This window comes from Eulemur rufifrons, chromosome 6 (assembly GCF_041146395.1).
Source record: "Eulemur rufifrons isolate Redbay chromosome 6, OSU_ERuf_1, whole genome shotgun sequence".
Classification (NCBI taxonomy): domain Eukaryota; kingdom Metazoa; phylum Chordata; class Mammalia; order Primates; family Lemuridae; genus Eulemur; species Eulemur rufifrons.
The window spans coordinates 104,024,372-104,038,422 of NC_090988.1; the positions used below are offsets into that span (position 1 = coordinate 104,024,372).

Consider the following 14,051-nt stretch of genomic DNA (forward strand, 5'->3'; position numbering starts at 1 on the left):
AGAGTCTCGCCCACTGCGCTCCCGCTGGCTCAGCCACACACTGGGCCTCCCCAATGTGCCCAGGTCCTGGCGGCAGGACAGACCCCAGGCCTGGTGTGAGTGGGCACAGCAGAAGGGGACGAGGGCTCCTGGCACTTTCGTCCCTGATGTCTTTGCAGGGTGGGGCCCATCTGTGGGCCTCGGCCCCTGGCTGTGGCTGGGAGACGCAGGGGCCTGAGCAGGAGGTGGCGTCAGGGCTCGGAGCAGCACCAGGAAAGGCCTGGAGCAAGCGTCACTGACTGTGTGTAGGAGCCGGAGCAAGCGTCACTGACTGTGTGCAGGAGCCGGTCCCGGCAGCAGGGAGGTCCGGGGAAGGGGCCTGGCGCCCCGGCCCGGGAGGAATCTTTCCCACTCGGCCGGCACGCGTGCTGCGGCGGATCGGAGACCCCGCGCTCCGGGCTCTCTCGCCGCCCTCGCCAAGGCTGGAAACTGAGCTCAGGAGCACGTCTGTTTCGGGAACGCAGGGTGTGGAGGGGGGGGTCCCTGACCTCCGCTGACCACCAGCTGCAGGGTGGTGTCTGCCTGTGCCCCCCAGGCTGGCCGCGGTCGCACGTCTGGGGCTGGTACAAGCTTGGACGCCACACGGGTCCGCGAGGCGTCTCCAGGCAGCCGGGGGCGGGGGGGGGGGACTTCGGCCTGCGCTCGGTGGCGGGGGGGCGGCGCAGCAGTCCCGGCAGGACCCCCGAGTGAGAGCTGGCAGCTGCCCCACCTCGGCCCCAGGAAGAGCAGTCGACGAGCACTCCCCGCGGCAAGCCAGTTCCCCCGGATTCCGGCGGGCGAGCTCTGGCCAGGCGGGCTCTCCCCGAGTTCCAATTACATGTAATTCCACAAACTGGCTCAGCCGGGGAGGGAGGGGATTAGAGGGGCCGGGACCGCTGGCAGAGCTCAGCGAGCCGCCCACGGGGTCAGCGCGGCCTCCGGGACCCCTCAGGGGCCATGTCCTCCCTGTCCTCGGGAAGCTTCTTGCCCTGCTCGTGCCCCAAGAGTGACAGGAGCCCGAGCAGGCCTGGGGGACCTGTGGCCGTCTCAGCCCACACTGCTCGGCAAGGGGGGTTCCGGAAGAGGAGACAGCAGCCAACACCGGGTGGGGCCCCCAGGAGCACCTCACTTGGCCCGGGCCCTGCTGGGGGCACCGGCTGGCGTCTGGGGGCCGTGGAGGGCTACAGAGCCTGGCAGGACATGCTTTCTGCTAGACGCCGGTCCCCTGGCCCCACGGGGCCTGGTCCCGCTAGGAGCTGGGAGAGACCGGAGCTCCCCCTTGGGCGTGTGTTAGGTTAGGGGGCTGCCGTGAGTTTACCTGGGAAGCTGTAAAGAGATAAACCTCAGATAACCTGAGTCAATATTTCCCCACAGCTGTTTTCTAGATAATGTGGCAAACGCCCCACCCACGCCCGCCCCTCCCCGCCCTCCCACTGGGGCATAAAAGGCCTGGACCCCGGCCCTGGGTCGCAACCCGCACCGCCCGTGCCAGCCACCATGGGCCCGCTGCTGGCCCGCCTGGTGGCCGTCTGCCTGGCCCTGTCTGCGGCCGGCGGCTCGGAGTCCCAGCAAGGTGAGGGGGCCGGGCAGGGGTGGCAGAATGTTCGCAGGCAACCCCAGCCCCTGGGGAGGTCCCAAGGGCACCAAAACAGCCTGAGGGGCTACGGCTGGGTCACCCCTGAGGACTCTCGGGGCGGGGGGTGAGGATGGGTCTTTGGTTCCCCATCCCCTTGGGGCCCAGTGGGGTCCAGGGCCCAGTGCCAGGTGGAAACAGCAGCCAGGCCGCTGTCTTCGGGCGTGTGGGGGACATGGGTGGCCAGGACCCCTCAGGGGGCCACAGTCCCAGGGACACTTGGACGGCCAAGGCCAACACGGCCCCTTCTGGAGAGTGGGCTGTTTGTCCACCTGGTGCAGGCCTACCTCAGCTGGGAAAGAGTGTGGACAGAGGACGGGAGACCCCCAGCCCCCGGGGCGGGAGAGACTCCTGTCCCATGGGGCCGAGTGCAAAGCCAGGGAGGGGGTGGTCGGGGGCCAAGTGCAAAGCCAGGGACGGGGTGGTCGAGGGGGCTGAGTGCAAAGCCAGGGACGGGGTGGTCGGGGGCCAAGTGCAAAGCCAGGGACGGGGTGGTCGGGGGCCAAGTGCAAAGACAGGGACAGGGTGGTCGGGGGGGCTGAGTGCAAAGACAAGGACGGGGTGGTCGGGGGCCAAGTGCAAAGACAGGGACAGGATGGTTGGGGGGGCCGAGTGCAAAGACAAGGACGGGGTGGTCGGGGGCCAAGTGCAAAGACAGGAATGGGGTGGTCGGGGGGGCCGAGTGCAAAGCCAGGGACGGGGTGGTCGGGGAGGGGCCAAGTGCAAAGACAGGGACGGGGTGGTCGGGGGGGCCGAGTGCAAAGACAGGGACAGGGTGGTCGGGGGAGCCGAGTGCAAAGACAGGGACGGGGTGGTCAGGGGGGCTGAGTGCAAAGACAGGGACGGGGTGGTCGGGGGGGCCGAGTGCAAAGACAGGGACGGGGTGGTCGGGGGGGCCGAGTGCAAAGACAGGGACGGGGTGGTCGGGGGGGCCGAGTGCAAAGACAGGGACGGGGTGGTCGGGGGGGCCGAGTGCAAAGACAGGGACGGGGTGGTCGGGGGGGCTGAGTGCAAAGCCAGGGACAGGGTGGTCGGGGGGGCTGAGTGCAAAGCCAGGGACGGGGTGGTCGGGGAGGGGCCAAATGCAAAGCCAGGGACAGGGTGGTGGGAGGGGGCCGAGTGCAAAGCCAGGGACAGGGTGGTCGGGGGGAGCCGAGTGCAAAGCCAGGGACAGGCCGTCGGGGGTCCTGGCTCTGGGGATGGACGAGGTGCGGGCAGCCTCTGAGGGTCCGGCCCTGTCCTGCTGGACGCGGTGGGTGGGCCGGGGCAGGCCGCGGGTCGGGTGCGTCAGGTGGGGGGGCCTCCGAGGGCAGCTTCGGGGACAGGGGACACTCAGCCCTGTTCCCACTGCTCTGCCAGCCGGCCGGAGCCAGAACCACGGCCACAACGTCTGCAGCACCTGGGGCGACTTCCACTACAAGACCTTCGACGGCGACATCTTCCGCTTCCCCGGCCTCTGCGAGTACAACCTCGCGTCCGACTGCAGGGACTCCTACAAGGAGTTCTCCGTGCACCTGAAGCGGGCCGAGAGCCAGGATGGGGGCCTCCCGCAGATCAAGTCTGTGCTGCTGACCCTCAGGGACGACGCCGTCTACCTCACGAGCCAGCTGGCCGTGGTGAACGGGGCCTTGTGAGTGGGGCCCTCCCAGATCCCAGGACCGGGGCGTGACGGCTCCCGCGGGCAAGCGTGTCCCCGCGCCGCCCCTGAGACCCCCTCTGCCCCAGCACTCTAAGGAGAGCCTCGAGCTCTGGGTTCAGGTCACTAATTCATTCAATAAACACCGCTGAGCCCGGCCCAGCAGGCGAGGGCCTGACCGGTCCTGGGGGTCCTTTGCAGCCCCTGCCCCCGGAGCCCACCCGGCTGGGCCGCCTGCGGTCCTGGCCGTGTGCACCTCCCCTGGCTAGAGTTACGCTGCAGACCTATTGTTCCCGGATTGTCTCTGCAACAATGAGGCCCAATAGCACATTCCTGTCCCACCTGCAGGACTCGCCCTTTTCCTGCCCCGGTGGGGGGCGGGGAGGGGGGTCTGTGTCCTGCCCGAGGCTGCCTGGGGGGAGCAGGGGCCGTGGGGTGAGGCGCAGGGGCTGGGGTGAGCACCCTGGCAGCTGCAGGGTCGGCCCTGGGGGCCACGGGGCAGGCAGGGGTCGGAGACCCGTGGGGGGTGGCCCTCGCTCAGGGGGCCTGGATGCGGTTGGGCCGTCCGGCCCCCTCCTCCCCCAGACCTGGTGCCCTCAGCCCCAGGGATGGCCGTGCCCAGCACAGGGCCCCGGGGCAGGAGAGCTCTGCAGGGCTGGCTCCGCCCAGAGGGGTGGACAGGTGCTCCCTGCCCACGCCCGTGGGCCCCCCCACCTCGCCCCACGGCTACAGCCCCGGGTGGGAGCTGGCCCGCCGGGCTGGTGCCCCGCAGCACACGTGAGGCACACAGGATGCACTTGTGAGGCACACGCTGTGCGCACCGGATGCCCGCGTGACATTCGCAGCCCCAGAGCCCCCAGGCAGCGGGACCCTGGCGGGGAGGGCGGCCGGGTGGCCCTGCGGTGCGAGAGACTCCTGTGCCCCCAGGGTCAGCACCCCGCACTACAGCTCCGGGCTGCTCATCGAGCGGAACGAGGTCTACACCAAGGTCTACTCCCGCGTCGGGCTCACCCTCATGTGGGACCAGGAGGACTCGCTCACGGTGGGCGCCGGCGGCAAGGAGCCGGGGACGGGGACCTCCAGGGAGAGCAGGGGTGGGGCAGGACCCCGCAGCCGGGGTCGAGGGTCAGCAGCGGAAGCAGGCCTGGCCTCACTCGGTTAGCGCGGGCCTGGGCGGGGCCCTCCCCGTGACCCCTGCCAGGCATCTCTGTGGCCCAGCCCGGCCCTCCCGCCCCACCCGGCTGCAGCCCAAACAAGGGGCAAGTCTGTGGGGTCCCGCTGGTGGCCCTGGCCCCTGGGCCTGGCCAAGCCAGCTCACCCGGCCGCTCCCCGCACAGCTGGAGCTGGACAGCAAGTTCGGGAACAGCACCTGCGGCCTGTGCGGCGACTACAACGGGCTGCAGTCCTACTCCGAGTTCATCTCCGACGGTGAGGCCGGCGCCGGGCGGGCAGGGGCGGGGCGGCTGCGGCTCCGGCCCCCGCTGAAGGGCTGTGCTCCCCCAGGCGTGCTCTTCAGCGCCCTGGAGTTTGGGAACATGCAGAAGGTCAACACGCCGGAGGAGGAGTGCGAGGACCCTGAGGAGGCGACGGAGACCGATTCCTGCTCCGAGCACGTGAGTTTCCGGCCGCGGCCCCCGCCCTGGCGGCCACCCCTTGGGCGGAGCGGGGGGCGCGAGCAGCCTGCCCACCGGCCTCTGTCCCCAGCGTGACGAGTGCGAGAGGCTGCTGACCCTCGAGGCCTTCGAGGCCTGCCAGGACCTGGTGTCGCGGGAGCCGTACGTGAGCGCCTGCGTGCAGGACCAGTGCGGGTGCGCGGCCGGGGACAGCTGCATCTGCAGCACCGTGGCCGAGTTCTCGCGCCAGTGCTCCCACGCCGGCGGCCAGCCCGGGAACTGGAGGAACGACACGCTGTGCGGTAAGCGCCGCGCCCCTGCGGGCGGGACCCCGGGGAGCTCCCCGCCCGCACCCCGAGGTGGCCTCTGCCCCCGGGCAGGGCAGCCCGATGCCGAGCGCCCCGCGGCCGGCTCACCCCGCTGCCGTTGCCGTTCCAGCCAAGAGCTGCCCCTACAACATGGTTTACCTGGAGAGCGGCTCGCCCTGCAGGGACAGCTGCTCACACCTGGAGGTCAGCAGCCTGTGCGAGGAGCACCGCATGGACGGCTGCTTCTGCCCAGAAGGTGCGCGCTCGGGAGCTGGGCGGGAGGAGGGGCGCTGCCCCAGGCCACCATCCCGGCCCGTGCACAGGTGGCCTTGCTGCCTTGGGCCTGAGGCTCTCACCTCACTGCGGGGCGGCTTTGCTGGACGGTGGGGCAGCGCTGGCACGGGAAGTGCCTCTGCCCCCCTCTCGGGCCCCCCCATCCCAGGGGCAGGTCCGACGGACGGCACCAAGGGCAAGACCCTCCCGCAGCGCTGGCTTCAGGGAGGCTGAGGAGGGGCCAGGCCGTCCTGGTCGCCACCTGCCCCTGGCCTGAGGGCAGTGGGAACCGCAGGTGTCTGCCCACAGGGCAGAGGTGCCTGCAGGCGGGGGCGGCTGGGGTCACGCCGCGTCCCTGGCTCTCCCAGGCACCGTGTACGACGACGTCACGGGCGGCGGCTGCATCCCCGCCAGCCAGTGCCACTGCAGGCTGCACGGGCAGCAGTACGCGCCGGGCCAGGAGGTCTCCAGCGACTGCGAGCAGTGGTGAGGCTCGCGCCTGGGCTCGGGGACCGCGAGGGCCGGGGCAGCCGCCACCGAGCGCTGAGCCTGTGTCCCCCCCAACAGTGTCTGCAGTGCCGGCCGCTGGGAGTGCAAAGAGCTGCCGTGCCCTGGGACCTGCGCCCTGGAGGGCGGTGCCCACATCACCACCTTCGATGGGAAAAAGTACACCTTCCACGGAGACTGCTACTACGTCCTGGCCAAGGTGGGCTGGCCGGGGCCGGGGTGTGGGGCTGGCGGCAGCCAGGGCCGCCCTGGACGTGGCTCTGGGTTGGAGTCTGGGAAGCAGCGTCCCCCAAACCCACGCTGGGGCCCAGGCTGGGGGGCTGCCTGCCCACCCGGCCCTTGGCCCCTGCAACGCCGCCCCTCCCCACAGGATGACAACAACGGCTCCTACGCCCTCCTGGGCGAGCTGGCGCCCTGCGGCTCCACGGAGCAGCAGACCTGCCTGAAGACGCTGCTGCTGCTGGCTGACGACCAGAAGAACGTGAGCCCCCCTACCCCCAACCCCAGCGCCCCGGGGGCCCCGCAGCCCCCACAGCCCCTCGCAGCCTGGCCTTCCCCGCAGGTGGTGACCTTCAGGTCCGACGGCTCCGTGCTGCTGAACGAGCTGGAGATGCAGCCGCCCCACGTGACTGGTGAGCGGCCCGGATCCGCGGGGAGGCTGGCGGGTGGGCCCGGGGAGGGGCCAGTGGCGTCTGGCAGACCCGCTGTCCTTGGGCCTCCGCTGGGGGCAGTGGGAGGGTGCCCCTCCTGCCGAGGGACCCAGAGCCGCGGCGCCCCCCTCACTGTGCCTCCCCGCAGCGAGCTTCTCGGTGCTCCGCCCGTCCTCCAACCACATCGCCGTGAGCACGGCCTTCGGCCTCCGGCTGCAGGTGCAGCTGGCGCCCGTCATGCAGCTCTTCCTGACGCTGGACCAGGACGCGCAGGGCCAGGTGCAGGGTGAGTGGCCCCGCCCCGCCTGCCGCCTGCAGGGCCCCCCGGGGGGCCTGGCCCCCGCCTGCCCCGGCCCCGCCCCAGCCCTGTCCTGCCTCCTCAGGCCTCTGCGGGAACTTCAACGGCCTGGAAGGTGACGACTTCCAGACGCCGGGCGGGCTGGTGGAGGCCACAGGGGCCGGCTTCGCCAACACCTGGAAGGCCCAGTCGAGCTGTGAGGACAAGGAGGACTGGCTGGACGACCCCTGCACCCTCAGCGTGGAGAGCGGTGAGGCCCGGCCTGCCCCGTGGACGAGGGCGCGGTGAGGTGGGGAGGCGGGGTGCCCTCCACGCGGGCCTTCCTGCTGCTTCCCGCCAGGCGGCTGGTTTATGGTGACTCATGGTGGCACCTGCCAGGTGACCCGGCAGAGGAGCAGGGCTGCTAATTGCCGGGTGGTGTCCCTGGTCCTGGCGCTGGCCTGGTGCCACAGCAGCGTGACCCTGCTGCCCCGTCACACGTCACCCGGATGCCAGGCCCCTCAGGCTCCAGAGCCGGAGGTGGGGGGCCATCTTGCTTGAAGCTGCCTGGAGATTTGCCCAGAGGGAGGGGCCTGGGCTTGGGTCCACAGAGGGGACAACGTCCGCGCCAGCCTGGGCCACCGGGAGGCCAGACCCAGGGGACGTTGGGGACCCAGCCCCGGCTGAGGCTCTGCCCCCCGCCCTCAGCCAACTACGCCGAGCACTGGTGCTCCCTCCTGAAGAACACAGAGACGGCCTTCGGCAGGTGCCACTCGGCTGTGGACCCCACCGAGTATTACAAGGTGGGTGGGGCCACACCCGCCCTGTGCCGGGCAGGGTCCCGAGAGCCATCGGGGCGTCCCTGGAGCCCTGGCTGAGCCTGCCAGCAGCTGAGCGTGTGCGTGTGTGTGTGTGTGTGTGTGCACGTCTGTGAGTGCCGGCACGTGTGTGAGTGTTGCCTGCGCTCGGGGGTGCTGGGGCCACACCTGACCTCCGCACGTCACCGTCCGCTTTGCTTTGCCCCCAGAGGTGCAAATACGACACGTGCAACTGTCAGAACAACGAAGACTGCCTGTGCGCAGCCCTGTCCTCCTACGCACACGCCTGCGCCGCCAAGGGCGTCACGCTGTGGGGCTGGAGGGAGGATGTCTGCAGTGAGTGCCGGCTGCTCGCCGAGACCCGGGGACCCTGCCTCTGGGTGGTGCGGGGACGGGGGCAGCTCCCTGCTGCCGGCGGCCCAGCTTCCAGCTTCACTGGTCAGGAGTAGACAAAGGGGCAGGGACACCACAGGGACCCGAGCCCCGAGCTGTGGCAGCTGAGTTCGTAGCCGGGGGTCCCAGGTCACCGCCTTCCCTGGCCCCTGGGCCCTTCCGGGCAGAGTGGGGGCTCAGGGACAGCCTGTGGGTGGGAGTTGGGGGCAGGTCCCTGCTGCCCTCACGCCAGCCGCGTGGTGCCCGCAGACAGCGACGTGGACTCCTGCGCCAGCTCGCAGCTCTTCCTGTACAACCTGACCACCTGCCAGCAGACCTGCCGTGCCCTCTCCGACCCCGACGCCCACTGCCTGCAGGGCTTTGTGCCTGTGGACGGCTGCGGCTGCCCCGACCACACCTTCCTGGACGAGAAGGGCCACTGTGTGTCCCTGGCCCAGTGCTCCTGCTACCACCGTGGCCTCTACCTGGAGGCGGGGGACGTGGTCGTGAGGCAGGACGAGCGATGGTGGGTGCTGGGACCTGGGAAGGGGCGCGGCGTGGGGGCCGGGGCGTCCGTCCGACTCTGCCCCGAGCAGAGACCCGGGAGGCCACACCTGGGGGCGGTTCTGAGAGAGGCTGGGCTCGCGTCCGCCCCGGGCAGTGGCACTTCCTGTGGCCGCTCTGCCCGGGGACGGGGACGAAGCCTGAGCCCGCTCACCGCCCACCCCCCCACAGCGTCTGCCGGAACGGGAGGCTGCACTGCGCACAGGTCAAGCTGCTCGGGCAGAGTGAGTGGACACCGCCCCTTGCTCCGCCACGTGCCCAGGCCCGCTCCCCACCCCCACCTGCCTGAACCCCCCACCTGCCGCTTGAGCTGAGACAGCCCCTCCGTCCTGCAGGCTGTGCGGACCCGAAGATCTACATCGACTGCAACAATCTGACCGCCCTGGCCGTCACGCAGCCCCGGCCCATCAGCTGCCAGACGCTGGCCGCCGGCTATGTGCGTGGGGGGGGCTGCCGTGGGCGGGCGGGGGTCTCTGCTGTCTGGGCCTGTCGTGAGGGTGCAGGGGGGCTCCCATGCTGCGCCCCCCACCCCGGGGCCTGGGTGCCGACTCCTGTGGACATCCCCCTGCCCCTGGGAGGGACGTGGAGGCCTGTGGGCCCGCCGGGCACGGGGCCAGGACCTCTCCCTCGTCCCGGCCCCGGAGAGGCTGTGGCGTCACCCGCCCGCTGAGCCCGGCCCGCTCTGTCCTCAGTACCACACCGAGTGCATCAGCGGCTGCGTGTGCCCCGACGGGCTGATGGACGACGGCCGTGGCGGCTGCGTGGTGGAGGAGGAGTGCCCCTGCGTCCACAACAGAGACGTGTATTCCCCGGGGGACAAGATCACGGTGGACTGCAACAGCTGGTAAGCCGGCCTGGCGGCCACCGAGGACACACCAAGGGGCAGGTACCTGTCCTGTGGGGTCTGCTGGGTCCTGTGGGATCACGTGGTGGCCCCCATGGCAGGGTGGTCTTCTGTGTCTGCCGCTGGCCCCGGAGCCAAGGTGGGTGTGTTTGGTGCCGCTTGCGGGGCTGGGCTGGGTGCTTGCAGGTGTCCTGTGTGGGCTGCCTGGGAAGCCGTCCACACGGTGGTGCCCGGGGTCTCGTCCAGGCCCCGCTTGAGCAGGGGTGGGGGCCTGGCCCCCAGGTCCCTTCAGGCTCCTCTCCTGTCCTCAGCACCTGCCAGGGAGGACGCTGGGTGTGCACCCAGTCTGTGTGCCACGGCTCCTGCGCCATCTACGGGAGTGGCCACTACATCACCTTTGACGGGAAACACTACGACTTTGACGGACACTGCTCCTACGTGGCTGTCCAGGTGAGGCCACGGACACGGCCCAGTCCGCCCCTGAGTGTGGCCCTCAGTCCACGATGGAGCCCTGGGACGTGGGAGGGGCCGGCCCTTCCTGGGCCCCAGCCCAAGCCCTCGGGGATCCGGCCTTCCAGCAGTGGGGGAGGGCACGATGACGCCCCTCCCCTCGCGCTGTGACCCCCCCCCCCCGTGGGTGCGTGGGGAGGGTGGGGTTGACAGACCAGCGTGGGGACTGAGGGGCCTATGGTGGGAGTTACGACAGGTCAAGGAGGGCTGGGGCCAGGCGGCTGCCCACACGGTGCTCTAAGCCCCACGCCCCTGCGCAGTTCCTGGTCCCCAGCCAAGAGAGGAGGGGCTGAGGCTTGGTGGGGTCCGAGTCAGGGCGCAGCCCCCCAGACCGGGCAGGGCGGGCCAGGGTCTGTCTCCTCGGGAGGCTGCCCGGCCCTGCCAGCTGGGGTGTGCCGGGCCCCTGCAGCTGACGCTGCCCCGTGGCCCCAGGACTACTGCGGCCAGAACTCCTCGCTGGGCTCCTTCAGCGTCATCACTGAGAACGTCCCCTGTGGCACCACGGGTGTCACCTGCTCTAAGGCCATCAAGATCTTCTTGGGGGTGAGTGCTGCCAGCCCCTAGGGACCCTGGAGCCCTCGGGGACGCTGGGGCCTGCCAGTGACCGGCCTTCTCCTCTGGGCAGAGGACAGAGCTGAAGCTGGAAGACAAGCAGCGTGTGGTGATCCAGCGCGACGTGGGCCACCACGTGGCCTACACCACGCGAGAGGTGGGCCAGTACCTGGTGGTGGAGGCCAGCATTGGCGTCATCGTCATCTGGGACAAGAAGACCACTGTCTTTGTCAAGCTGGCTCCGTCCTACGAGGTGGGCGCCCCCGCCCTCCCCCCTGCCCGCCCCTCCCTGCCCCGCAGTCCCGTCCCCGAGCTGAGCATGTCCCTCATAGGGCGCCGTGTGTGGCCTGTGTGGGAACTTTGACTACCGCTCCAGCAACGACTTCACCACGCGGGACCACATGGTGGTCAGCAGCGAGCTGGACTTTGGGAACAGCTGGAAAGAGGCCTCCAGCTGCCCAGACGTGAGCAGCGTCCCCGAGCCCTGCAGCCTGAACCCGCACCGCCAGGCCTGGGCCGAGAAGCAGTGCAGCATCCTCAAGAGCAGCGTGTTCAGCGCCTGCCACAGCAAGGTGGGGCACAGGCGGGGCCAGGGCATGCTAATGAGAAGGGCGTGGCTATGGGTGGGGTCAAGGTATGCTAATGAGAAGGACATGGCTATGGGTGGGGCCATCACATGCTAATGAGAAGGATATGGGTGAGGCTGCAACATGCTAATGAGAAGGGCGTGACTATGGGTGGGGCCATGGCATGCTAATGAGAAGGATATGGGTGGGGCCGCAGCATGCTAATGAGAAGGACATGACTATGGGTGGGGCCATGGCATGCTAATGAGATAGGCACGGCTGTGGGTGGGGTCGGGCTCGGGGCTGCTTCTCCGAGGGCTCTGTGGGCAAGGTACCTTGCAAGCGCCTTCCAGCTTTGGCTCTGTCCTGTGTCTGTTGGACAGGTGACCATATGACCAGCCCTTCCTCTGAGACCCCTGGCTGGACCCCTAGCCTCCGCTACCTTGCTAGGCTCCCAGGCTCACCTGGGAGGGAGAAAGGACCCACTGCCCACCAAGGCCCCGGCTCTCAGCTAGGGCAGTGGGAGGCGGGTGGGTTTTGGGATTGTCGTCCTATAGCTGAGGACCGCGGGGCTCCAGAAGCTGGGTGACAGGTCTGTACAGCCACGGTCGTCCAGACGTCGCTGCTGGGGGCCCTGGGAGGCTGGTACCGGGTGACGTGCCCATCCCAGGAGCAGGGCCAGCCGCAGGGTCCTGAACTTCTGGCCTTGTGAAGGCAGCGTGGGCCCCGGGCACACTGAAGTCCTCCCCCAGGTGGACCCCACGGCCTTCTACGAGGCCTGCGTGCACGACTCGTGCTCCTGCGACACGGGCGGGGACTGTGAGTGCTTCTGCTCCGCTGTGGCCTCCTACGCCCAGCAGTGTACCAAGGAGGGGGCCTGCGTGTTCTGGAGGACGCCGGACCTGTGCCGTGAGTGCCCACCTGTTCTGGGCTCAGGGCTGATGGGGGGAGGGGCTGCTACGCGGCGGGCTGGCGGCACTCCTGGCCCACCCAGCGAGCGCGTGTCGGGTGCCTGTCATCCATCCCCTCCCCCACTCCCCAGGGCCACGGAGGGACCCGGGCTGGCAGGAGAGAGCTTGATGCGCCGCTGCCCCCGGCCCCCAGCCAGCCTCACTCTCACCTTGGCGCCCACCTGCGCCCTCCGAGTCTGACCCGCCCCTGTCTGTCCCCAGCCGTGTTCTGCGACTACTACAACCCTCCGCACGAGTGTGAGTGGCACTACGAGCCGTGCGGGAACCGCAGCTTCGAGACCTGCAGGACGCTCAACGGCATCCACTCCAACATCTCTGTGTCCTACCTGGAGGGTGAGCGGCACCAGCAGCCCACGTGGGGCACAGCCTCCGGGGGGTGACGGCCAGCCGGCCCGGCCCGTGTGGGGCGGAAGGCAGTGCGGTCTGGAGACCCACAGGGACACCCGGAGAGACGTCCCCGAGGCCCGTGGGGGCCAGGCTCACCTTGTCGCAGATTCAGGGAGGAAGCAGCTTGACGGGCAAACTCTTGAGACGTCAGGAGTTGGGGTGCTGTGTGCAGCCAGGCGGGGGGGTGTTGCAGACACAGGTCTGGGGGTCCTCTGTGGGCGTCTGAGCTGGGAACTTGTGCCGAAAAGGAGCAAGGTGGGGAAGGAGTGCTCCACCGTGCGGAGGGATGTGGGCTGGGCGTGGCTCAGGGGCTGGGCAGGGCCGGGCTGCCCCCCAGCAGGCCCACTGGGAGACCCCTGGCTGAAGAACACTGGGAGCAGTGGCGACGGGTGGGTCTGCGGGACGGGGTTCCTCTGCGGTGGTCCCAGCCCTGTGTCTGCACCCCCCCAGGCTGCTACCCCCGATGCCCTAAGGACAGGCCCATCTATGACGAGGACCTGAAGAAGTGTGTCTCCGGGGACAAGTGTGGCTGCTACGTGGAAGACACTCGCTACCTACCGGGAGAGTCGGTTCCCACTGAGGAGATCTGCAAGTCTTGGTACCTAAGCCCACGTGGCGGGGGCCTGGGAGCCCTCCGCTGGCGTCCTGTCCTGGCAGGCTGGCGTCTCCTGCCTGGCCTTGCTCCCTTCCTGCCCCCGGTTGGAACCCAGGGGTGGGCTCCTTAGGAGCTGTCTTTCGGGGCAGCGTGGGGGTCTCTGGGCCGCACTCGCGGCAGGGGAAGCATTGTCTGTGCAGGGCGGGGAGGCCGGGGCGGGGAGGCCCCTGCAGCCGTGGCCCTTGCCTTGCAGCGTGTGCACCGACTCTTCTCACATCGTCTGCCGGCCCGAGGAAGGTAAGGGGGCCGCGGACCAGGGCCCCGGCCGGGGCAGCCAGGACTGGGGCGGGGCTGGTCTCTCCTCCCAGGCGGTGCCCCGTGGGACCCCTGCCACGCGGCTGTCTTGGAGCTCACGAGACACGCCTGCCTCTTATGGGGAGCGGGTGCCCTGTGGGCCAGCGTCTGTTCTGATGGGAGCCCTGTTTCCGGGGCGGCTCTGGGGCTGGAGTCCCGCCACGGCATTTGTCTGCCACTTGGTAGAACTGGGGTGTGCCCGGCTGTCCCCACCTCTCGCTCCCTCTCACCCCAGGGAAGATTTTCAACTGGACCCAGGATGGCGTCTTCTGCTACTGGGAGACCTGTGGGCCCAACGGGACGGTGGAGAAGCACTTCAACATCTGCGCGTCCACCACGACACGCCCGTCCACCCCGACACGCCCGTCCACGACACGCCCGTCCACGACACGCCCGTCCACCCCGACGGTCTCCACCACGACCACCCTCGGCAGCAGCACCAGTTTCACCACCACCACCGCCACCCCGACCCCCAGCACAGGTGAGCCCCGGCCATGTCCCTGACGTCCTGGGCCTGGCCCTGCCCTGCACCCAGCACCGGCCCCCGGCACAGACGGCCCTTCTAGGGACAGGGGCCCGCCAGGCTCTGGCCCCTGGGAATCG

At 69.8% G+C, this 14,051-nt stretch overlaps 1 protein-coding gene across 1 annotated transcript in view; it reads left to right on the forward strand.

The window, feature by feature from the left end:
* Positions 1-1,515: 1,515 nt before the first annotated feature.
* MUC2 (mucin 2, oligomeric mucus/gel-forming) overlaps positions 1,516-14,051 on the forward strand; it is a 32,852-nt gene continuing 20,316 nt past the window's right edge. The window contains exons 1-28 of the mRNA XM_069470675.1: positions 1,516-1,591; positions 3,011-3,281; positions 4,215-4,329; positions 4,625-4,715; positions 4,791-4,900; positions 4,992-5,202; positions 5,339-5,464; positions 5,850-5,967; positions 6,049-6,187; positions 6,359-6,469; positions 6,551-6,620; positions 6,787-6,924; positions 7,022-7,183; positions 7,624-7,718; positions 7,943-8,069; positions 8,376-8,631; positions 8,841-8,893; positions 9,005-9,105; positions 9,362-9,513; positions 9,825-9,963; positions 10,456-10,566; positions 10,649-10,828; positions 10,908-11,147; positions 11,894-12,050; positions 12,314-12,445; positions 12,950-13,097; positions 13,348-13,391; positions 13,684-13,929. Of these exons, the coding sequence (XP_069326776.1) occupies positions 1,516-1,591; positions 3,011-3,281; positions 4,215-4,329; positions 4,625-4,715; positions 4,791-4,900; positions 4,992-5,202; positions 5,339-5,464; positions 5,850-5,967; positions 6,049-6,187; positions 6,359-6,469; positions 6,551-6,620; positions 6,787-6,924; positions 7,022-7,183; positions 7,624-7,718; positions 7,943-8,069; positions 8,376-8,631; positions 8,841-8,893; positions 9,005-9,105; positions 9,362-9,513; positions 9,825-9,963; positions 10,456-10,566; positions 10,649-10,828; positions 10,908-11,147; positions 11,894-12,050; positions 12,314-12,445; positions 12,950-13,097; positions 13,348-13,391; positions 13,684-13,929 (3,919 nt within the window). The remainder of the gene's footprint in view (positions 1,592-3,010; positions 3,282-4,214; positions 4,330-4,624; positions 4,716-4,790; positions 4,901-4,991; positions 5,203-5,338; positions 5,465-5,849; positions 5,968-6,048; positions 6,188-6,358; positions 6,470-6,550; positions 6,621-6,786; positions 6,925-7,021; positions 7,184-7,623; positions 7,719-7,942; positions 8,070-8,375; positions 8,632-8,840; positions 8,894-9,004; positions 9,106-9,361; positions 9,514-9,824; positions 9,964-10,455; positions 10,567-10,648; positions 10,829-10,907; positions 11,148-11,893; positions 12,051-12,313; positions 12,446-12,949; positions 13,098-13,347; positions 13,392-13,683; positions 13,930-14,051) is intronic.